A 23,305-nucleotide genomic window follows, 5' to 3' on the forward strand; every position below is an offset into this window, starting at 1 on the left:
AAAATAGGTTAAGATAACGCAAACTGACGTTCGCAGCATTTGTAACCTCAGGGGAAGCTTTTGACGATGTTTACTGGAATACACTTTTTGAAATTCTTATTGTAGCAGAGATAATATACTGGGAATAAAAGCTTAGATACAACTTGCACAGAGACCTGTCGGCAGCTATGAGAATTGAAAGGCATGGAAGGGCTGAGAAGGAGGTAAGACAGGGTTGTAGCCTGTCCCTGACGTTAACCAACCTGCTCATTCAGCAAGCAGCAAAGAAGAGCAAAGAAATTTTTTGAAAAGAAATTAACGTTAATGGCCAAGAAACAGAAACTTTTAGGCTCATCGAAGAGATTGCAGTTCTTTCAGACACAGTAACCGACTTGGAAGAGCAGCTGAACGTGGACTGTGTCTTGAAAGGAGGATGTAAGATGAACATCAACAAGAGCAAAACAAGGGTAACGGAATGTGGTCGAATTAAATCTGGGATGCTGAGTGAATCAGGTTATAAAATAAGACACTGAAAGTATAAATGACTAGCGCTATTTGAGCAGTGAAATAACTGATGATGGCCGAAGTAAAGAGAATATAAAATGTAGACTGACAATGGAAGTAAATGTGTTTCCGAAGAATTTTAACATTGAATGTAAGTCTTTTCTGAAGATATTTGTCTAGAGCGTAGCCTTGTGTGGAAGCGGAATGTGATACTACAGAAGAACATTGCATGGGCAGATCGCGTAACTAATGACGAAGTACTGAATAGAATTAGGGAGTAAATAAATTTTATGGCGTACCTTGACTAAAAGACTCATTCCGAAACATCAAGAGATCATCAGTTTAGTACTGGAGGTAAGTGGGGGGGGGGGGGGGCGGGAAGAGTAAAAATTGTAGAGGGAGACCAACAGACTAATTCAGTAAGCAGGTTGAAATGATTGTTGATTTCACAGATGAAGAGGCTTGCACGGAACAGAATGACTTGCAGAGCTGCAAAAACCAGTCATTGGACCACAACGAAAACAATATAACATCAGTTATCCAGCCATTTACGTTATTTATACTTTTATACTAGATGACAATAGACCATTAGATCTACAATAGACCGTTAGATCTACTCTTCTGATGTTTATTCTCGCACTTGTCCCTAGAAAACAATCTGCTGCATGAATGTCTATCTCCATATGAAAAATTAATCTACGTCCAAACTATAAACAGTGAAACTAAAAGCTCCCACACGATATGGTTAGCAGATTAGGAGTAAGTTGTGTGTCTGATCTGATTATAATATCTGTCATTTCTGTTACAGACAATGGGAGAAACAACTCAAGAGGAAGAAACCTAGCCTCATAAATGCAATGGCAAGGACCTTTGGCTTGGATTGCATCAGATTAGGATGTCTTGTATTTCTCTACGATGTAGTCTTGAGGTATGTTAAGAATGCGTATACTGGATGTTACTATCTATTCACTTACCACTAAGCGTAAGTTACACACAAGTGCGGTACATATACCAGACGCTTTCTACATCTGGTTATCAATAAATGAACAACAGCAGCTCTACTGGGCCTGTTTGAACCGACGTACTTCTTCCATTTGAAAGGTATGTGCTAAGGTCTGATCAGGATAGCTCCAGAAAATAAAGTCGGTAGTTTCAACCGCAAGGTGGAACGAGTATAATACACTCCTGGAAATTTAAATAAGAACACCGTGAATTCATTGTCCCAGGAAGGGGAAACTTTATTGACACATTCCTGGGGTCAGATACATCACATGATCGCACTGACAGAACCACAGGCACATAGACACAGGCAACAGAGCATGCACAATGTCGGCACTAGTACAGTGTATATCCACCTTTCGCTGCAATGCAGGCTGTTATTCTCCCATGGAGACGATCGTAGAGATGCTGGATGTAGTCCTGTGGAACGGCTTGCCATGCCATTTCCACCTGGCGCCTCAGTTGGACCAGCGTTCGTGCTGGACGTGCAGACCGCGTGAGACGACGCTTCATCCAGTCCCAAACATGCTCAATGGGGGACAGATCCGGAGATCTTGCTGGCCAGGGTAGTTGACTTACACCTTCTAGAGCACGTTGGGTGGCACGGGATACATGCGGACGTGCGTTGTCCTGTTGGAACAGCAAGTTCCCTTGCCGGTCTAGGAATGGTAGAACGATGGGTTCGATGACGGTTTGGATGTACCGTGCACTATTCAGTGTCCCCTCGACGATCACCAGTGGTGTACGGCCAGTGTAGGAGATCGCTCCCCACACCATGATGCCGGGTGTTGGCCCTGTGTGCCTCGGTCGTATGCAGTCCTGATTGTGGCGCTCACCTGCACGGCGCCAAACACGCATACGACCATCATTGGCAACAAGGCAGAAGCGACTCTCATCGCTGAAGACGACACGTCTCCATTCGTCCCTCCATTCACGCCTGTCGCGACACCACTGGAGGCGGGCTGCACGATGTTGGGGCGTGAGCGGAAGACGGCCTAACGGTGTGCGGGACCGTAGCCCAGCTTCATGGAGACGGTTGCGAATGGTCCTCGCCGATACCCCAGGAGCAACAGTGTCCCTAATTTGCTGGGAAGTGGCGGTGCGGTCCCCTACGGCACTGCGTAGGATCCTACGGTCTTGGCGTGCATCCGTGCGTCGCTGCGGTCCGGTCCCAGGTCGACGGGCACGTGCACCTTCCGCCGACCACTGGCGACAACATCGATGTACTGTGGAGACCTCACGCCTCACGTGTTGAGCAATTCGGCGGTACGTCCACCCGGCCTCCCGCATGCCCACTATACGCCCTCGCTCAAAGTCCGTCAACTGCACATACGGTTCACGTCCACGCTGTCGCGGCATGCTACCAGTGTTAAAGACTGCGATGGAGCTCCGTATGCCACGGCAAACTGGCTGACACTGACGGCGGCGGTGCACAAATGCTGCGCAGCTAGCGCCATTCGACGGCCAACACCGCGGTTCCTGGTGTGTCCGCTGTGCCGTGCGTGTGATCATTGCTTGTACAGCCCTCTCGCAGTGTCCGGAGCAAATATGGTGGGTCTGACACACCAGTGTCAATGTGTTCTTTTTTCCATTTCCAGGAGTGTATATTTGAGTAGGAGGATCTTTAATGGTTAAGAGAGCTGGGCGCACGCATTAAAAAAACCGAGGAGTCGCAGGTAGGTGCCTGGAGGAAGCATACGTGTGCAGACAGCTTTAAGGTAGGTCGCGTTCACTGCCCCTGACCAAACTTTAGCACGTAAATGAGAGAAGATATATAATGATTTCAAATTGATTTTTGTTAGATAATGTTCACAGTTAGGATTTGTATGTCCAAGGTTCGACACAGTAAGCGTTTTGTAAACTTTTTTTGTAAGAGTGATTCGGGATACAAAATTGTTGGAAATGGTAGGTTTTGTGTATGACTTTAAATTTTAACAATATATATATATATATATATATATATATATATATATATATATATATATATATATATATCACAGCCTGAATCATAATCCACATCCTTTGCTTGTATTGAATATGAAAATGAGTAGTAAAGTAAAGTTACCCACCAATGAAAGAACGTAAAGAAAATGAGGCCTCTATGCAATATATATGTGCAGTTCATAGTTTGAAATCGATTTTGGTATAACTAACGTTATCAGAGAAAAGTTATTTCAAATAATAATTTTATGCCATTGCGCAACTAGAATTATTCAAGGCAAGATATAATTTCACTAAGTAAACATCAGGGCCAAAAGTTAATTTTTCAGTACCATCTTAATGGCATTGCACAAACGGCATTATTCACTTAAACTTTATTGCTGAGTCAAATACATGTTGCATTTCTGGCAAAATGGAGGAGTTCAAGAAACAAGTTCACAGACGCAGTCAGATGCAGGTTTGTTGAATAATTAATTTAGAACAATCTTATCAAGGATACTTTCACAAATAAAAGAAGGAAACAATTTTGGTTAAATACTTTCACATTATACGAGTATATATACATTGAAGAGCCAAAGATACGTGTAGAGCCACCCGCGAGCACACAGAAGTGCTGTAACACGACCTGACATGGACTCGACTTACGTCTGAAGTAGTGCTGGAGGGAACTGGCACGATGAATCCAGCAGGGCTGTCCATAAATCCGTAAGAGAACGACGGGGTGGAGATCTCTTCTGAGCAGCACATTGTAAGGCATCCCATGTACGCTCAACAGTGTTCATGTCTGGCGAGTTTGGTGGCCAGCGGAAGTGTGTAAACTCAGAAGAGTGTTCCTGGAGCCACTCTGTAGCAATTCTGGACCTGTGGATTGTCTCATTGTCCTGCTGGAATTGCCCAAGTCCGTCGGAATGCACAATGGACTTGAATGGATGCAGGTGATCAGACAGGATGCTTACGTACGTGCCACCTGTCAGAGTCGTATCTAGACGTATCAGGAGTCCCATATCACTCTTAACTGCACACGTCCCACACCATTACAGAGCCTCCACCAGCTTGCACAGTACCTGCTGATATGCAGGGTCCGTGGATAAATGTAGTTGTCTTCATACCCATACACGTCTATCCGCTTGACAGAATTTGAAAGAGACTCGTCCGACCAGGCAACATGTTTCCAGTCATCAACAGTCCAATGTCGGTGTTGACGGGCACAGGCGAGGCGTAAAGCTTTGGGTCATGCAGTCATCAAGGGTACACGAGCGGGCCTTCGGCTCCGAAGGCCCATATCGATGATGTTTCGTTGAATGGTTCACTCGCTGACACTTGTTGTTGGCCCAGCACTGAAATCTACAGCAATTTGCGGAAGGGTTGCACTTCCGTCACGTTGAACTATTCTCTTCAGTCGACGTTGTTCCCGTTCTTGCAGGATCTTTTTCCGGCCGCAGCGATGTCGAGGATGTGATGTTTCACTGGATTCCTGATATTCATGGTACACTCGTGAAATGGTCGTACGGGAAACTCCCCATTTCATCGCTACCTCGGAGATGCTGCATTCCACCGCGTCGTGTGCCGCCTATAACACCACGTTCAAACTCATTTAAATCTTGATAACTTGCTATTGTAGCTGCAGTAACCGATCTTCAAATGCACCGCACACTTCTTGTTTTATAGAGGCGTTGGCGACCGCCGCGCCGTATTCTGCCTGTTTACGTATCTCTGTATTTAAATACGCATGCCTGTACCAGTTTCGTTGGCGCTTCAGTGTATATATACCCCGCTGCACCTGACAGAAGTGATCCCCCTCAATTTACAAATAATACTTATTCCACGTTCATTGCTATAACGTGTAGTGCGTTTCTACAATTTGTCAGATACAATTGTATTCCTATGTACACTGCTCAAAAGAATTAGGAGAAAGTCAGGTATGTTAAATCATTTTTGATACATATGGTACCTGTGGTTTTATTGCGTAGTCCCAGGCAATCTCTTTCATTGTATACGCAACAACTAAAGTCATTCGCCATCTATCGGCTGTATTATGCATTAGAGTATCAAGTGCCCCCTCAGAACAAAGGAAGTACCGGTGTCCTAGTGTTCTCTAGTGAGTTACACAGACGTGGACGTTGTATTCAACAATGCAAATGCAATGCGATGTCTTAATGCAGTACACGTTGCAAGGGCAGTCTATTTTATCCAAGAAGGATGAACTTTACGTCGTGTGTTGGCGCAAATACGAGTATCTCTCCATCTGCCATCCGTAGGTTGCGGACACGCTACAGCAGACAGGCCAGCACAGGAGGCGAATTGGACAAGGTCGCCGACGCATTACAAACATACGTTAAGACCAGAATCTGGCAATCGATGCGTTGCGGCAACGTACGGCTACCGCCAAGACGATCTCAGAAGGGCCACTGGAGTCGCTGTGTCCGATTAGATTGTAAGGAACAGATCACGAGAAAGGACTTTACGACCCAGACGTCATGTTCGAGTGCCCAGCTTGACACATCATCTCGCAGCTCGCCTTCAGTTCGGCTGTTCCCATGTCAACTGGCAACTTCCACCCTGGCGAAACGTGTTATTCACAGACGAGCCCAGATTTCGCCTGAAGCCAGGTGATGGCCGTATTGGTGTATGGAGACGCCGTGGGGAGTGCTACCTGCCGAACGTTGCCCAGGAAATCGACAGATTCGGCCTAGGTTGTGTGATGGTGTGGGGAGGCGTAATTTTTGACAGTCATACTAATCTCGCTGTTGCCCATGGTCGCATTGCCTCCAGGCAGTACATCGAACAGGTCCTGTTGGACCATGTGGTGGCTGCGGTATACGATGTCCTGAATTCCTTCTCACCCACGGCAATGCCAGGGCCATTGCGAACGGCATCACCAGAGATATCTTGCGACGCCTGAACGTTGAAGTAATAGAATGCCAGCCATCATTCCCAATCTTAACCATATCCAGCATACGTGGAATAAGCTTGATTGATGTATTCGTGATCGTCCTGCTCCATCAAAGACTCTCCAACACCTCTCAAGGCTCTCGTTGAAGAGCGGGAGCGAATACCAAAGGGCGGCGTTCTTAGACTTAAACGGAGCATGTCACGTAGATGTCAGGCAGTGATTAACGCTCGCGGAGGTCATACACCATTACTGAATCTCTCAAAGTTAGAGTCACAAATATAACACTATACCATGAAATTAGTTACATTATCCGCCACTCAGCCTTATTGTGATACGAAAATGAGCGAACCTTTTAGTCACTGGTGTAACTAATATAATAGACAACAAAATCGAACTGGACCAAAAACTGAAATTATATCTGCTTAACATCACCTTTGACTCCGAAAGACAATCACATAAGTGAAACAGCTTACTCCGGTATTTTTCATAGAGAGGGTGTTATTGTAAAATACATTCATTCCATGTCACATTGAGAGATGGCAGTTACGATCCATGCAACATACAAACAACTGACTACCCAAACACAGTCCTACGTCCTTTCAATTTGTGAAGTGGTAGATCGTTGACATAGCGGAAAGTAGGCGAACACGAATAAAAAGGGCGACAAATAGGAAGTTGAGAAGTTAACGTTTCATCGACATCGAAATTTGTAGGAACAGAATACTCGGATACGTGTCCGAAAGAAAACTGCTATTACACTTAAAATATCCTTTATCAGAGTCTTCTGTAGCACTTTTTCCAGTACGGTGACTAGTTTTGGTCTACTACAGAATGTCTCAGGATCAAATGTAAACTGCGTTATAAACAGAAGTGAAGCACCCAGAAGCAGAGAAGAAAACGAAATGAAACTGCACAGGTTGAGAGGGTATCTGCCGTTATTTCGGTGATTAAAAAATCGAGGCAAATTTGCAAAGAAGTTGGCAGCATTAGTCCAGTTGTCAGAATGAAGCTGCTCCCCCTCTGGCCTGGCACTGATTCGATTGGGAAGAGTGTCATAAAGCCGCTGTATCCTCTCGTGACGTAAGCTGGGCCACAACTGTTGTAACAGGTCTTTGATATCCTGGATACTGCCACTAAGGCGGAGTAGACGTCCGAACTCATCCCACACATGTTTTGTGCAGGAAAAATCTGTGGATCTTGCTGGCTACGCCGTCACAGTTCCCTCAGTCACTACGAGCCATGACATGGAGTTATACCTGAAGATTAACTTCTCATTCTCATAGTAGTGGTTCTTGGTCATGTTGAAGTTTTTAAAGGACATCATATTCACCGTTGACTTTAGAAATTATTTATTTCCCTGTTGCTACTTTTGCCATTTTCAGTTGATACTGCAAAATATTTGGCTTCATCACATATCAGACTTCCAAATCCTCTGCCATGTATACAAGTTATCGTTTGATGGTACTGCATTTCTACAGTGAAAAGGTTTCATTTTGGCTTTGATGTGTATACATCGACATGTATACCTCAACGCCAGGAGTAACATGACTGTGACTCTCCAAATCACTGGAAGAACTGGACATCTCCTGACGTCATTGTCACACTCGCTGATGACAGTAGTCCGGGATAGTGCAGAATCTCGAGTCATCGCTGAGCACAATGTTCAATGTTCAACAGTCCATGCTTCTGGGTCACTGCACCATTCCAAAACCAGACATGTTGGTCATGGTGTTAACGACAGCCTATGCATGAGACGGTATTTCCCCAGATGGGCTGCTACTAGTCTCCAACCAATGGTTGGGGTGACACAGAATGTTGTAGGGAGCTCATTTCTTGTTCTTGAATGGCAGGCTCAGACTTGAAGGGATTACGATGTGCTTGGTGCACAATACTCTGATACTTCCTTATGGTGGTCAGACATGGTCGAGCAACATCTTGACGATGAGTATACGCACTCTCACGTTTCCAAGCAGTCCAGCGTCAGGCCACTGTTACATCCGAATGGCCCACAAAACTGGGTGTTGCAAGGTTCACCACCCTACCAAATGGAGACCGAAAGTGAGGTCCCTTTCAAACTTTATTATGTGCTGAGAATGCTGTCTTGCGCGCGGTATTTCCGTGTCTCTCGCAGTGATCAATCAACATCTGTCGCCGTTCACGCCTCTTAAATACCCTGCCAGACCTGGCAACAACACCAAACACGAACAACACTAATGCACTCTGTTGGCTGTCGTACCTCCCACAGATAATTGCAGTTCCATTCCTTTACATGTCCGCCGATGATGAGTTCATTTACGATGTGACACTTTTTTTTTCTTGAAATTTGTGGTATGTTTCTATGGGACCAAACTGCTGAGATCATCGGTCCCTATGCTTTCACACTACTTAATCTAATTTAAACTAACTTACGCTAAGGACAACACACACACCCATGCCCGAGGGAGGACTCGAACCTCCGTGGGGGGAAGGGGGGGGGGAGCCGCGCGAACCGTGGCAAGGAGCCCCAGACCGCGCGGCTAGACCTCGCAGCGATGTGTCACTGACAGCCGACCGTGTCTTCCGGGTGCTTCACTTATTTTGGCAGATAGTGTATACTGATTGAACTGCAAGACATGGGGATCCAAAATAGTGGATTTAATTCATCTACTACAAACCTGTAGCGAGGTAGTTTGTATTTCAGTCTTGACAACGACTTGTGATAAGCCAGTTGCTTCACAATGCAAGTGCGCACAAATGTATTCAAAAGTAAGTTCGGCAGTGCTCTCGTACCAGGATCAGTTCATGGATACTGTCATACAGAAAATAAATTATCTCATTGGGACTAAGAGGAGGTTCCGACTTCCAGTAAATGTTAGTAACATTGGGGATAATTTCTGAAAAGGAAACCAAATACGAAATGTTGATACACAAGAAGAAAACTGACGAAGTGAAAAGATAAATACGGAAAGAGAGCGACTGTTTCAAGCAATTTTATATCGTAGCAGAAAGTTACGTTACATCAGAATGCACTTCTATTACACAAAAACTTACGTTGTAATGAACAACTGAAAAATCAGCAGGAGTCAAGAGGAATATTTGATACGAACTTTGACCGATGACGTAATGTTAATGGCTGTGCACACCAGAGTATGACTATACTCTGGTGTGCATATTCAAAGTTTTGTTGTCAACTGGCAAAGCCAACGAATGTGAAACTGAGAAGCCGGTTGTGGTGAAAGACTGATTTGTAGCTTTTCCCGAGTTGTAGGTTAGGTTGGAAGGTGACAGTTTTGTTTGTTATGAGCTGGCGAAGCCAACGAATGTGGAAAAAACAAACTATATATATATATATATATATATATATATATATATATATATATATATATATATATATATATATACGGTCACCGGCCATTTGACCATCTTCTTACGGGAATCGGCAGTAAAACCGCGAGTAATGAGTATGATGGGCAGGGGCACTATGAATATAGTGTGGGACAATGAGTTGCGAATGTGGGTCTCACGGGAGCGTGCCAGAGATAAGTCCCAGCAATCGCACTATCCTCTGTGTACTCGATGGCTCAGCTGGATAGAGCGTCTGCCCTGTAAGCAGGAGATCCCGGGTTCGAGTCCCGGTCGAGGCGCACACATTTTCATCTGTCCCCGTTGACTTATATCAACGCCTGTACGCATATAAGGGTATTCATTTCATTGAAAAAAAAACTTGTTTGTGGTGCCAGATGCATCTGTAGATTAGTCTGTTTCAAAAAAAATCGTCACGTCAAGTCGCCATGTTGTTTATGCCATTCGTCGCATGTGGTTCAAATGGCTCTGAGCACTATGCAACTTAACTTCTGAGGTCATCAGTCACCTAGAACTGAGAACCAATTAAACCTAACTAACCTAGGGACAGCACACACATCCATGCCCGAGGCAGGATTCGAACCTGCGACCGTAGCGGTCGCTCTTGTCGCATGTTTCTTACATCTCTGGACAGAGTCGACTACTGGTAGCAGATATCCCACTTCATTCAATCAACAGAACGACAGCATAGTCGCAGCAGTAAAGTTAACACTTGTCAGTCCACACAACAGTGAGTGCCTGCTGAAGCGCGGGTCTGCTTCTCCGGCAGGATGGTGCAGCCGCTGCTGCTGGGCTACCTGCTGCAATACTTCTCGACGCCGCGCACCATGTCGCGCGAGGAGGCGATGCTGTACGCCGCCGCCATCGTCATCATCACGGCGCTCGGCACCCTCACCGTCAACCACTTCATGCTGGGCGTCCTCTCGACCGGAATGCGCATGCGCATAGCCTGCTGCTCTCTCGTCTACCGCAAGGTGAGTCCCACACGTGCCTCTGCCACATCAGTCCACTGACGCCCGTGGGTGCACAGGTTTACAGCGCTAACGTCAGCATGCTGAAGAATTTTAGAAGCCGTCTTACGCTTGCATATTACGACCTTTCTGAACTTCGAAACACTCTTTTCATATACACTACTGGCCATTAAAATTGCTACACCAAGAAGAAATGCAGATGATAAACGGGTATTCATTGGACAAATATATTATACTAGAACTGATATATGATTATATTTTCACGCAATTTGGGTGCATACATCCTGAGAAATCAGTACCCTGAACAACCACCTCTGGCCGTAATAACGCCCTTGATACGCCTGGGCATTGAGTCAAACAGAGCTTGGATGGCGTGTACAGGTACAGCTGCCCATGCAACTTCAACACGATACCGCAGTTCATCAAGAGTAGTGACCGGCGTATTGTGACGACCCAGTTGCTCGGCCACCATTGACCAGACGCTTTCAATTGGTGAGAGATCTGGAGAATGTGCTGGCCAGGGCAGCAGTCGAACATTTTCTGTATCCAGAAAGGCCCGTACAGGACCTGCAACATGCGGTCGTGCATTATCCTGCTGAAATGTACGGTTTCGCAGGGATCGAATGGAGGGTAGAGCCACGGGTCATAACACATCTGAAATGTAACGTCCACTGTTCAAAGTGCCGTCAATAACAAGAGGTGACCGAGACGTGTAACCAATGGCACCTCATACCATCACACCGGGTGATACGCCAGTATGGCGATGACGAATACACGCTTCCAATGTGCGTTCACCGCGATGTCGCCAAACACGGTTCCGACCATCATGATGCTGTAAACAGAACCTGGATTCATCCGAAAAAATGACGTTTTGCCATTCGTTCACCCAGGTGCGTCGTTGAGTACACCATCGCAAGCGCTCCTGTCTGTGATGCAGCGTCAAGGGTAACCGCAGCCATGGTCTCCGAGCTGATTGTCCATGCTGCTGCAAACGTCGTCGAACTGTTCGTGCAGATGGTTGTTGTCTTGCGAACGTCCTCATGTATTGACTCAGGGATCGAGACGTGGCTGCACGATCCGTTACAGCCATGCGGATAAGATGCCTGTCATCTCGACTGCTAGTGATACAAGGCCTTTGGGATCCAGCACGGCGTTCCGTATTACCCTCCGGAACCCACCGATTCCATATTCTGCTAAGAGTCATTGGATCTCGACCAACGCGAACAGCAATGTCGCGATACGATAAACGGCAATCGCGATAGGCTACAATGCGACCTTTATTAAATTCGGAAACGTGATGGTACGCATTTCTTCTCCTTACACGAGGCGTCACAACAACGTTTCACCAGGGAACGCCAATCAACTGTTGTTTTTGTGTGAGAAATCGGTTGGAAACTTTCCCCATATCAGCACGTTGTAGGTGTTGCCATCGGCGCCAACCTTGTGTGAATGCTGTTTGAGTTGTTTGGCAACACCTAAGATATGTACTTTTATGTCACTCATGCTAACAGCTGTTCTGATTTCGAATTGTGGAATATTTACTTCATCTTCTTTCGTAAAGGAATTGCGGAAAACTGTATTTAGTAACTCCGCTTTACTGTCACCATCATCGGTAACATTTCCATCGCTATCGCGCAGTGACGATCATCAGACCCAGTTCGAAGCGGAACACATCACTGAAGTCAATTCTGCTGTAGTCACTGGCATTCCAGGTCGAATGTGCCCAGATCATTGAATTTTACTGTATGAATACCAGTTGGTGGCAAATTCGCATAACTCCTTCATAGAGTATTTTTTTCGTTTTTTTTTCTTTTTTTGTCCTAGTGTGTATGGCTGTTGTTTTGATCATTAGCAGCAACGCTTTATTAGTGACTGGAACAACAATTCTTTTTTAAGCCTACCATTATTAGCAATAAGCTAATAATCAGTAACTGAAGAAAACGCTCAATACATTTCAGTCCCTGCGGCTGACCCGCACAGCGCTGGGGGAGACGGCAGCTGGGCAGGTGGTGAATCTGCTGTCCAACGACGTGAGTAGGTTCGACATAGTGTCTGTCCTCATGCTCATCATGTGGTGCGCGCCAATCTGCGGCTGCGTCTGCGCCTACTTCCTCTACGCCACGATTGGACCCTCGGCCTTCGTGGGAATTGGCCTCGTGCTCGTCATCGTGCCTACACAAGGTGAAGCCGCCATACGTCTGTTGATATATTTTCTTATTATTACAGTATGTAGGTTTAACATAATGTCAATGGCTATAGTAATAGATGAAGTACAGTATCTGCATCTGGAGGCTATGCAGTCCACACTGATGAGCCACAACATTACGACCGCTGCCCATCCTGAAACCGAATCCTGTCTGGTGCCGTTACACGCACGTGACTAGGTAAGGAAACTATGCTAGCGGAGCAGAGACGAGTGGGAAGTTATTCTAGCCACGATGCAGGCCGCAAATGGGTAATACACTGACATAAGCGATTTCGACAAAGGACCAGACGCCTGGGAATGAGCATTTCGGAAACTGTGAAGCTCGTCGGCTGTTCACGTACTACAGTAGTGAACATCTATGACACGTGGTAGCCAGTGAAGTGTTGGACGCCCACGCCTCATCAGGAAACGTGGAGATCGGAAGCTTGCCTGCTCTGTAAAGCAGGATAGGCGGCGATCTGTGGCAGATCTGGTGACAGAGTACAGTGCTGGTGCAGACTCAGGTATGCCGGACCACACCGGTCAGCGGACATCGTTGGCCTTTGGCTCCACCACAGTTGCTATGCCATGTTGACCCAACGAAATCATCAATTACGATATCAGCAGGTGCTGGATCATTAAGATAGGACCGTGGAGCAATGGCAAAGTTTCGCCTGGTGGGACGAATCACATTTCTTGTTACACTAAGCCGATGTTCATGTTAGGATACGTCGTCGTCCAGGCGAAGACTGCTCGTGCTCTGTACCGCGCCACAGACACTGGCTGGTGCGGACGGTATTATGTTAAGGAGGATATTCACCCCTGGCTTTCAGTAGGACCTATGGTAGGAATGGAAGGCACCGTGACAGCTGTGAAGCATGTGAACACTATTCGGATCACCTGCACCTGCATCTCTTCGTCTTTGATGTCTTCCCCGGCGGCTATGGCATCTAACAGGCAGAATAACTATCATTATCGCAAAGCTACAGTGGTTTGAGGAGGATGAAAGTGATCTCAGGCTGCCGTCTTGGCAACCAATTGCCCGTGATCTGAATTCGGTGGACCACATCTGGGACGTTATCGAGCGGCAGCTCCACGCTCACGTACAATTGGCCACTAATTCACGGGAACTGCGTGACCTGTAAGTAGACATCTTGTTCCACGTCCCTCCGGAAACCTACCGTAGATTTCTCAAAGCCGAGCCAGTCAGAATCGCTGCTATTCTGTGCTGCCTTCAGATGGTGGATCAACACGCTTTTAAGCAGGTGCTTTTAATGCATAAAGAGTTCTCGGTTTACATGCCACGTCAATGTCGGATAAAATTCCAAGCTTCCGATAATTACCTCCATCACCATCGCCAGGGGCTAAAACTGACTGTCTTGAACTGGCAAGGCTCCCATTTTTATACCCACACGACAGCAACTGATTGGCTGTATTATGTCATGGTGTCAACACGGAAATGGTGCTTACCGAGGTGGTGCCCTCTACGTCTATGGATTTTGTTTGCATTCTCTGTCCAGCGTTGCTTGCAAAGCCATCCCTCGCATCAGGCAGTAAAATGCAAGAAGTCTCCCTCTGTTCTTTTTCTTTATAAAGTGCCCGCTTCCGCTCATTGCCGCGCGGGGTAGCCATGTGGTTTGAGGCGACTTGTCACGATTCGCGCGGCTCCCCCCCCCCCCCCCCCCCCCCGTCGAAGGTTCGAGCCCCCCCTCGGGCATGGGTGTGTGTGTGTGTTGTCCTTAGCGTAAGTTATTTTAAATTAGATTAAGTAGCGCGTAAGCCTACGGACGATGACCTCAGCAGTTTGGTCCCATAGTCCTTATCACAAATTTCCAAATTTTCTGCTCATAGCTAAGTACATAACCGGTGTCTCTATTGAAGTTGTTTTCACAAAGTCTAAACTGCTTCCCTGATGACAGAGTCCCAGTAGGTCAATGCGTGAGCAAGTATTCTCTTTCGTTCAAACAAAATGTTGTGCTTTCGCCAGCTCACGACTGTCACTTTTATCTCCATCGTCATTATCAGGGGCCAATATTCGAAAGCTTGGAATTTTTATCCAAATTTGACGCTGCAAGAGAACTTTTTATGCAAAGCATCCGCCGTGAAGAACTTTGTAGGCAGGTGGTCCTAATCTTTTGGCTCGTCAGTGTATTTTAATATTACTACTGTCTTTACTCATTTTCATCTGCCACGTTAATATAGACAAAGTACCACATCTACGTCCAGAGAATATATAATCTATATTTTCACCTATTTGTACAGTATGTTAGTTAAATGTATAACCTTGGCTCCAATTCAACGTGAGGAAGCGCACATACACTGTGTATTGTGTATTAAACTGGAGACCTAGAAATGACGGAGAGACTTCGTCCCGCCGTAGTCCTCAGTGGTTCATTACCCCACAACAGGCCACAACAGTCCACCCACCTCACGCCGAGGGTTATTATACGGTTCGGCCCCCAGTGCCACCCCTCTCCCTCCCTCCCTCTTCCCCCAGGAACGTCTCATACCACACAAGTGTAATCCGAAATGTTTGCGTGGTAGAGTAATTATGGTGTATGCATACGTGGAGCCAGTGTTTACGCATCAATCACCGACATAGTGTAACTGAGGCAGAATAAGAGAAACCAGATCCCATTTGCCGAGGTAAATGGAAAACCGTCTTAAAAACCATCCACAGGCTGGTGGCACACAGGACCTTGACACTAATCCGCCGGGTGGATTCGTGCCGTGGACCGGCACGCCTTCCCGCACGGCTAGCCGGGCGGGCGCACATACGTTGATGTTGTTGCCGTTTGTTTGACTGTTCCGCGACGGGCGTTTCGAGTAATTGTAGCAACAGGATCTGCTCTTTGTCGATACTTTCTCCATTCCATGCTGCAGGGATCGAGCGAATGATTTCTTAGTACAACCTTCCGTAGTATGTATCTTTCGTGCCTCTCCACAAAACCCATGCAGGGTCATTTCAGTGGCAATATAGCTGATATAATGATTTGACATAACACACCAGAGACGTCGTTTGAATAACTACACTACATATCTCACTAATTGGTTATTTCTATTGTGCCAGTTAACTATGGGCGAGACATACAAAATATTCATTGCTTGTCTCCAATTTTTCTTCCTTCGAAAACCATAGAGGATCTGTATTTATCCATTTCTAGACGTATGGATAGTGTTTTGACTGCCAACGGTTTTCATACACCGTATCAGGCATTGTAATGTGTTTTCTTGGTGTTTACATATTTTTGTCCACCTCCTGTAGGTAGCAACTCTTGTCTGCTGACCTACAGTAAGGACGGAAACGAATTTCTTAATAACGTTTGGGCAATTTTAATGACATTCTAACCGATTTTGTGCAGCAGTTTACTATTGTAAATAAGCCATAAATCCACAATTCATGTGAGGAACGGAACACCACTGATGCAGAGGAAGTCGATTTCAAGTGTTAGAAAATTTACGAACTGTATTTCATGGGATGCAAAATGTTTTCTTCTGATTGATTACACTGCAAAGGGTACAATAATAGCTGACTATTACTACTCAGTGTAGATTTCTTACAATATAAATGGTTTTTCTTTTAAGTTAGAGAGGTATTCAGTTTATATTGATGAATTATTTAAGCCATTTGATTTCATTTCATTTGCATCTACATCTACATGGTTATTCTTCAATTCACACTTAAGTGTCTGGCAGAGGGTTCATCGAACCATTTTCATACTACTTCTCTACTATTCCACTCTCGAATGGCGCGTGGGAAAAAGGAAGACCTAAATCTTTCCGTTCGAGCTCTGATTTCTCTTATTTTATTATGATGATCATTTCTCCTTACGTAGGTGGGTGCCAACAAAATATTTTCGCATTCGGAAGAGAAAGTTGGTGATTGAAATTTCGTAAATAGATATCGCCGCAAAGAAAACCGCCTGTGTTTCAATGACTGCCACCACAACTTGCGCATCGTATCTGTAGTGGACTGGCAAGACAGCCAATCCACTAGGGGGAAGCCGAAAGGCACGCGTTTAAGCTCACGCAGGCTGGCGTGAGGTCTGGAACCGGACAAGGTATTTATAGTAGCAAAGAACGTACGTAACTACTGGAATACTTAACTTTAATTCATAATTGGTGAACATCGCTCTTGACGGTACATGTTTTACAGCATCAATAGTAACTGATAATGGCGCCTTGCTAGGTCGTAGCAAATGACGTAGCTGAAGGCTATGCTAACTATCGTCTCGGCAAATGAGAGCGTAATTTGTCAGTGAACCATCGCTAGCAAAGTCGGCTGTACAACTGGGGCGAGTGCTAGGAAGTGTCTCTAGACCTGCCGTGTGGCGGCGCTCGGTCTGCAATCACTGATAGTGGCGACACGCGGGTCCGACGTATACTAACGGACCGCGGCCGATTTAAAGGCTACCACCTAGCAAGTGTGGTGTCTGGCGGTGACACCACACTATCAGTGGCACTCTCACCCCTGTTGCGCGACAACACGAAACGAGCTGCCCTTCTTTGCACTTTTTCGATGTCCTCCGTCAATCCTACCTGGTAAGGATCCCACACCGCTCAGTGATATTCCAGCAGAGAACAGACAAGTGTAATGTAGGCTGTCTCTTTAGTGGGTTTGTCGCATCTTCGAAGTGTCCTGCCAACAAAGCGCAGTCTTTGTTTCGCCTTCCCCACAATATTATCCATGTGGTCTTTCCAATTTAAGTTGCTCGTAATTGTAATTCCTAGGTATTTGGTCGAATTGACAGCCCTTAGATTTGTGCGATTTATCGTATACCCAAAATTTATAGGGTTTCTTTTAACACCCATGTGGATGACCTTGCACTTTTCTTTGTTTGGCTTCCTCCTTTTCAACTGTCTGATACTTTTTTGTTACGTCCTGCTTGATTCAGTTATTCGGTTCAATAATTTTGCAATCTTTGACGTAAAAAATAATGTTTCTTCACTGCACACTGCACACTTCGTAATCGTCATCAACGTAGTTTGCGAACTAGCATTCCGCAGATCCCTAGTACATCACGTAAAATATTTTCATATAGATGACCGATATTAACGTCACTTGGCCGCGGTGGTCTAGCGGTTCTAGGCGCGCAGTCCGGAACCGCGCGACTGCTACGGTCGCAGGTTCGAATCTTGCCTCGGGCATGGATGTGTGTGATGTCCTTAGGTTAGTTAGGTTTAAGTAGTTCTAAGTTCTAGGGGACTGATGACCTCAGATGTTAAGTCCCATAGTGCTCAGAGCCATTTCATTAACGTCACTTCTACACGAAATGCCATTATGTCCCGTTTATTCCTCACACACTTCACACCATTTTGTAAGCTATTTACACTGCGGCATCATTTCATACATAAACCTCATTCGTGATTTACTGCAACATTAAATCTCCTGTATCCGCTACCGTAGCCGAGGTCGCTAACGCACGCTGGTGCGGTGACAATTGACTTAGAGGTAGGCCGCTTCGAATCCTGATGGTGGAAAGATTTTCACTGCCAGTATTTGGCCTGCAAGGGGAAGAAAGTTGGTGACGTGAAGTTCCTGATCGATTTTTGCGTCACTATCCCGTATTAAATTCCAAACATCTCCGCAGTGTCTTATGAAATGAGGGCATGCGACGCTATTAATGGTGATCCGTCGGTCGTATGGGGACCTTAAGCTCTGCGGCCCTCTTGGTTGTACTGGAGAGAAGTGTGCCAGCCACCGGATCTTACTGTCTCGCTCCCTTCATCCATAGCAACATTACAATGCGTGGAACGGTGATGCAGCATTCCTACGTCTGCTCCCCTACACTCTGACCATTAGTACGAGACTACTTTGACTTTTTTTAATACTTTATGTAATGAGCTGCAAAACGTTGAAAGAACGGAAAGGAGGGGACAGTATGGAATCTCTTCTGTGCATCTAAATCTCTTTCTGTTAATTTTGTGGATGAATGATTCTAGTAACACTGTCAAAGCTTATCTGAACTAGAAATACGTCTCTGAAATATCACGTTAACAGTATTTCAAAGTTAATCTACCATGCGTTTAAAGTGTCACGTTAAAATTATCTTCCAGCTTATCTGGGCACGCTGCAATCGAAATACCGCAGTCAGACGGCGCTAAAAACGGACAAGAGAGTCCGTCTTACGGATGAGATCATTTCCGGGATGCAAGTGATAAAGATGTACGCCTGGGAGAAACCTTTCGCTAAGCTAATTGAGCTGGCCAGAAAGTAAGTAACCGCTTACGCTCGTTATCTTAGTGTGAGTAAGCTGCCAGTCATGCTTCTCACGACTGTCAAAACTCCAATAAAAATTGTCCTGAATAATGTAACATAAATGTTTGAAATCTCTCACGTTCATCGAGTACACTATCCTGACATAACTATGTAAACTGAAGAAGGGTGTTGTCTTTTCAGGCTCGAACTGAAAGTTATCATTAAGGCATCCTACATTCGTGGAATTTATATGTCATTCGGTCTGTGCACTACAAGACTCGCACTATGCTGCTCGCTGATTACATTTGTTCTAATAGGAAACGATCTTACAGCAGACAAGGTAAATCAAAATTATTTGCATTAAATATAATTTAATGTTCTAACATTTAAAACTTGTATAAAATATCCCTAGTTGCCCATTGTTCTCGTATTTTTCTTTCATTAAGCTGCCAAAATCGTTATCTAGCTGTAATACGGACTGTAAATTTCAGATTCCTAACTGCAAAGAACGAGTTATATTTTACATATTTATCTAATTGGTACATATCAATCTAATCGGTTTCAGGTGTTCGTTGTACTGACTTACTTCAACGTTTTGGCCCAGACAATGACCATGATTTTCGTTAGAGGCATAGCTGAAGTAGCCGAGGCGCTCGTTTCAATCGGGAGAATCGAAGTGAGTACACTATGATAAGTACTGTATGTTATGTTCTAGCATAAGTAGCAAAGGCTACGTTTTCGATACGTTTATTTTCATCATTTCACGACGCGAGGCACTACCACGATACAGATGTTATATTAAACTTCTTATTTACTCATTAAAATGTGTCACATGCCAGAAATAAGGAAGTAAAGTTTCGATGACGTCGAGATCCTTAAAGATGCAGCACAAGCTCTGTCGTTGAATCACTCCAGGCAAATGCCAGGATGGTTCCTCTGAAAGGGCACGGCCGACTTCCTTCCCCATCCTTCCCTAATCCGATGAGACCGATGACCTCGCTGTCTGGTCTGCTTCCCCCAACCACCCAACCCCCCTCTGTCGTTGAAAAGACGGTGTCCAACTGCGGTCCGAGAGCGAAATGTTAAAACTGCGCCTAGTGAAATTTGCGCCCAACAGGATATCTGTGAAATTCACTCCCACTGTTCGTGGGAACTACCTGTTCACTACGTCACAGCCTACCTGCATCCCCAGTCGCCGCCCAACGGAAAAACTCGCCAGGCCCGCAGTGGGGGCCTGTGCCGGCCTGTCCGATCCGCGTCAATGCCGCCATGCAAATAGCCAGAAACGTAAAGCAGACATCCTGCAGCCGGAAGAAGAGCAAGACCGCCACCAGTTGTCGACAATACTTGTCAATATGCCCTCTTACATACGTACATGGCACTAATTCTAGTTGTTTTAACATTTAAATTCTGCTTTACATTCTTTAATGCCGCATACTCACAAGGGAACCTCCCCATCGCACCCCCCTCAGATTTAGTTATAAGTTGGCACAGTGGATAGACCTGAAAAACTGAACACAGATCAATCGAAAAAACAGGAAGAAGTTGTGTGGAACTATGAAAAAAATAAGCAAAATATACGAACTGAGTAGTCCATGTCCAAGACAGGCAACATTAAGGAGAGTGTGAGCTCAGGAGCGCCGTGGTCTCGTGGTTAGCGTGAGTAGCTGCGAAAAGAGAGGTCCTTAGTTCAAGTCTTCCCTCGAGTGAAAAGTTTAATTTTTTATTTTGAGACAATTATCAAAGTTCAGGCACTCACACATAATCAACTTCACTCTCCAAAATTCTTGGACATGTTCACATTTGCTTGGACATATGCAGGATTTGACGGTCTACACACGGAAAAATTTGAAAACGTTAAAATCATATGTTTTGACAGAGCACAGGGAAAACTGTGCGACTTTGAAACTGTTGCATTCATTTGTTGCTGTTTATGTGACAAACTCTTATGTTTTCATCACTTTTTGGGGTGGTTATCACATCCACAAGAAAACCTAAATCGGGCAAGGTAGAAGAATCTTTTTACCCATTCGCCAAGTGTACAAGTTAGGTGGGTCGACAACATATTCCTGTAATGTGACGCACATGCCGCCACCAATTTCGTATAGAATATATCAGACGTGTTTTCCTGTGGAGAAATCGGTTGACCTATGACCTTGTGATCAAATGTTTTCGGTTCCCATTGGAGAGGCACGTCCTTTCGTCTACTAATCGCACGGTTTTGCGGTGCAGTCGCAAAACACAGACACTAAATTTAATACAGTGAACAGAGACGTCAGTGAACGAACGGACAGATCACAAATTTGCGAGAATAAAGAAAGTAAAATTTTCACTCGAGGGAAGACTTGAACCACGGACCTTTCGTTCCGCAGCTGCTCACGCTAACCACGGGACCACGGCGCTCCTGAGCCCACAGTATGTTGCCTATCTTGCTCATGGATTACTCAGTTTGTATATTTTGCTTGTTTTTTTCATAGCTCCACACAACTTCTTCCTGTTTTTTCGATTGATCTGTGTTCAGTTTTTGAAGGCCTATCCACTGTGCCAACTTACAACTAAATCTGAGGGGGGTGCGATGGGGAGGTTCCCTTGTCAATCCTAACATGAAAAATCTTTATGTTTGTCGCTTAAATTTTTTGGTTTTGTTAATATATTTTATATGTTTATATGTTATTGTTGTATACTGTGCAGTCGCAAACCTATATAGGGAAAACCGATCATCATAATAAAATAAGGAAAATCAGAGCTATCACGGAAGAATATACACTCATGCTCATAAATTATGGATAACTGCAGAATGTGGTTCCACACAACGTGGCACTACACAAAACTGGCGTTAATAGAATAGGCACATAGGGAACCCACATGTCACAGATCTTTAAGTCAACGGTATTGGTGATAAGTTGGGAAAACAGTCACGAAACACATGTTCTACAAAACGCCACGGCTTCCTGCGCATGTACCCCGACATCAGTATGGGATATGATCACCATGCACACGTACACAGGCCGCCCAACGGTTTGGAATACTTTGGATCAGGTGGTCGAACAGCTGCTGGGGTATAACCCCCCGTTCTTGTACCAGTGCCTGTCGGAGCTCCTGAAGTGCGTAGAGGTTTGAAGATGTGCAGCGATACGTCGACCGAGAGCATCCCAGACGTGCTCGATGGGGTTTAGGTCTGGAGAACAGGCAGGCCATTCCATCCGCCTGATATCTTCTGTTTCAAGGTACTCCTCCACGATGACAGCTGGGTGGGGCCGTGTGTTATCATCCATCAGAAGGAAGGTGGGACCCACTGCAGTCCTGAAAAGGCGGACACATACTGGTGCAAAATGACGTCCCGATACACCTGACCTGTTACAGTTCCTCTGTCAAAGACATGCAAGGGTGTACGTGCACCAATAATGATCCCACCCCACGCCATAAAACCACAACCTCCGTACAGGTCCCTTTCAAGCACATTAAGGGGTTGGTATCTGGTTCCTGGTTCACGGCAGATGAAAACCCGGCGAGAAACACTGTTCAGACTATACCTGGACTCGTCCGTGAACATAAGCTGGGACCACTGTTCCAATGACCATGTACTGTGTTCTTGACACCAGGCTTTACAGGCTCTCCTGTGACCAGGGGTTAGTGGAATGCGCCTTGCAGGTCTCCGGACGAGCAAACTATGTCTGTTCAGTCGTCTGTAGACTGTATGTCTGGAGACAATTGTTCCAGTGGCTGCGGTAAGGTCCCGTGCAAGGCTACCTGCAGTACTCCGTGGCCGTTTGCGGGCACTGATGGTGAGATATCGGTCTTCTTGTGATGTTGCACACTGTGGCCGTCCCGTACTGTAGCGCCTGGACACGTATTCTGTCTCCTGGAATCGTTGCCATAATCTTGAGATCACACTTTGAGGCACACGATGGGCCCATGCTACGACCTGCTGTGTTTGACCAGCCTCTAGTCGCCCTAGTATTCTACCCCTCATAACGTAATCAATATGTGTTCTTTGAGCCATTTTCAACACACAGTCACGTCTGAAGACGTCTGCACACTAACTCGCTGCACCGTACTCTGACATGCACCAACACACCTCTCCGTATGTGGACCACTGACAGCGCCACCGTGAGACGACCGCAGGTCAAATGCCTGCATGGTCACACCCCGAGGTGATTTAAACCCGCAAACCGCTCACTAGTGCGTTGTTTCACCATGTATCAGCATTATCCTTAATTTATTAGCATAAGTGTAGGTGTTCGTTATTTTCCGCGTTGTTCGATAGTGGAATAATAGAAAATTATTGTGAA

At 45.6% G+C, this 23,305-nt stretch overlaps 1 protein-coding gene and 1 non-coding gene across 4 annotated transcripts in view; both read left to right on the forward strand.

Annotated features, from left to right (window-relative positions):
• Positions 1-23,305, forward strand: part of LOC126162587 (ATP-binding cassette sub-family C member 4-like) — a 318,245-nt gene that overhangs the window by 102,940 nt on the left and 192,000 nt on the right. For all 3 annotated transcript variants that reach the window (XM_049919187.1, XM_049919189.1, XM_049919188.1), the window contains exons 4-9: positions 1,292-1,411; positions 10,428-10,632; positions 12,588-12,810; positions 18,872-19,028; positions 19,215-19,353; positions 19,579-19,689. In XM_049919187.1, the coding sequence (XP_049775144.1) occupies positions 1,292-1,411; positions 10,428-10,632; positions 12,588-12,810; positions 18,872-19,028; positions 19,215-19,353; positions 19,579-19,689 (955 nt within the window). The remainder of the gene's footprint in view (positions 1-1,291; positions 1,412-10,427; positions 10,633-12,587; positions 12,811-18,871; positions 19,029-19,214; positions 19,354-19,578; positions 19,690-23,305) is intronic.
• Trnat-ugu (transfer RNA threonine (anticodon UGU)) lies at positions 9,865-9,939 on the forward strand. Its single transcript has one exon. It is a non-coding gene; the product is annotated as a tRNA-Thr (tRNA).

This window comes from Schistocerca cancellata, chromosome 2, assembly GCF_023864275.1.
Source record: "Schistocerca cancellata isolate TAMUIC-IGC-003103 chromosome 2, iqSchCanc2.1, whole genome shotgun sequence".
NCBI classification, from domain to species: domain Eukaryota; kingdom Metazoa; phylum Arthropoda; class Insecta; order Orthoptera; family Acrididae; genus Schistocerca; species Schistocerca cancellata.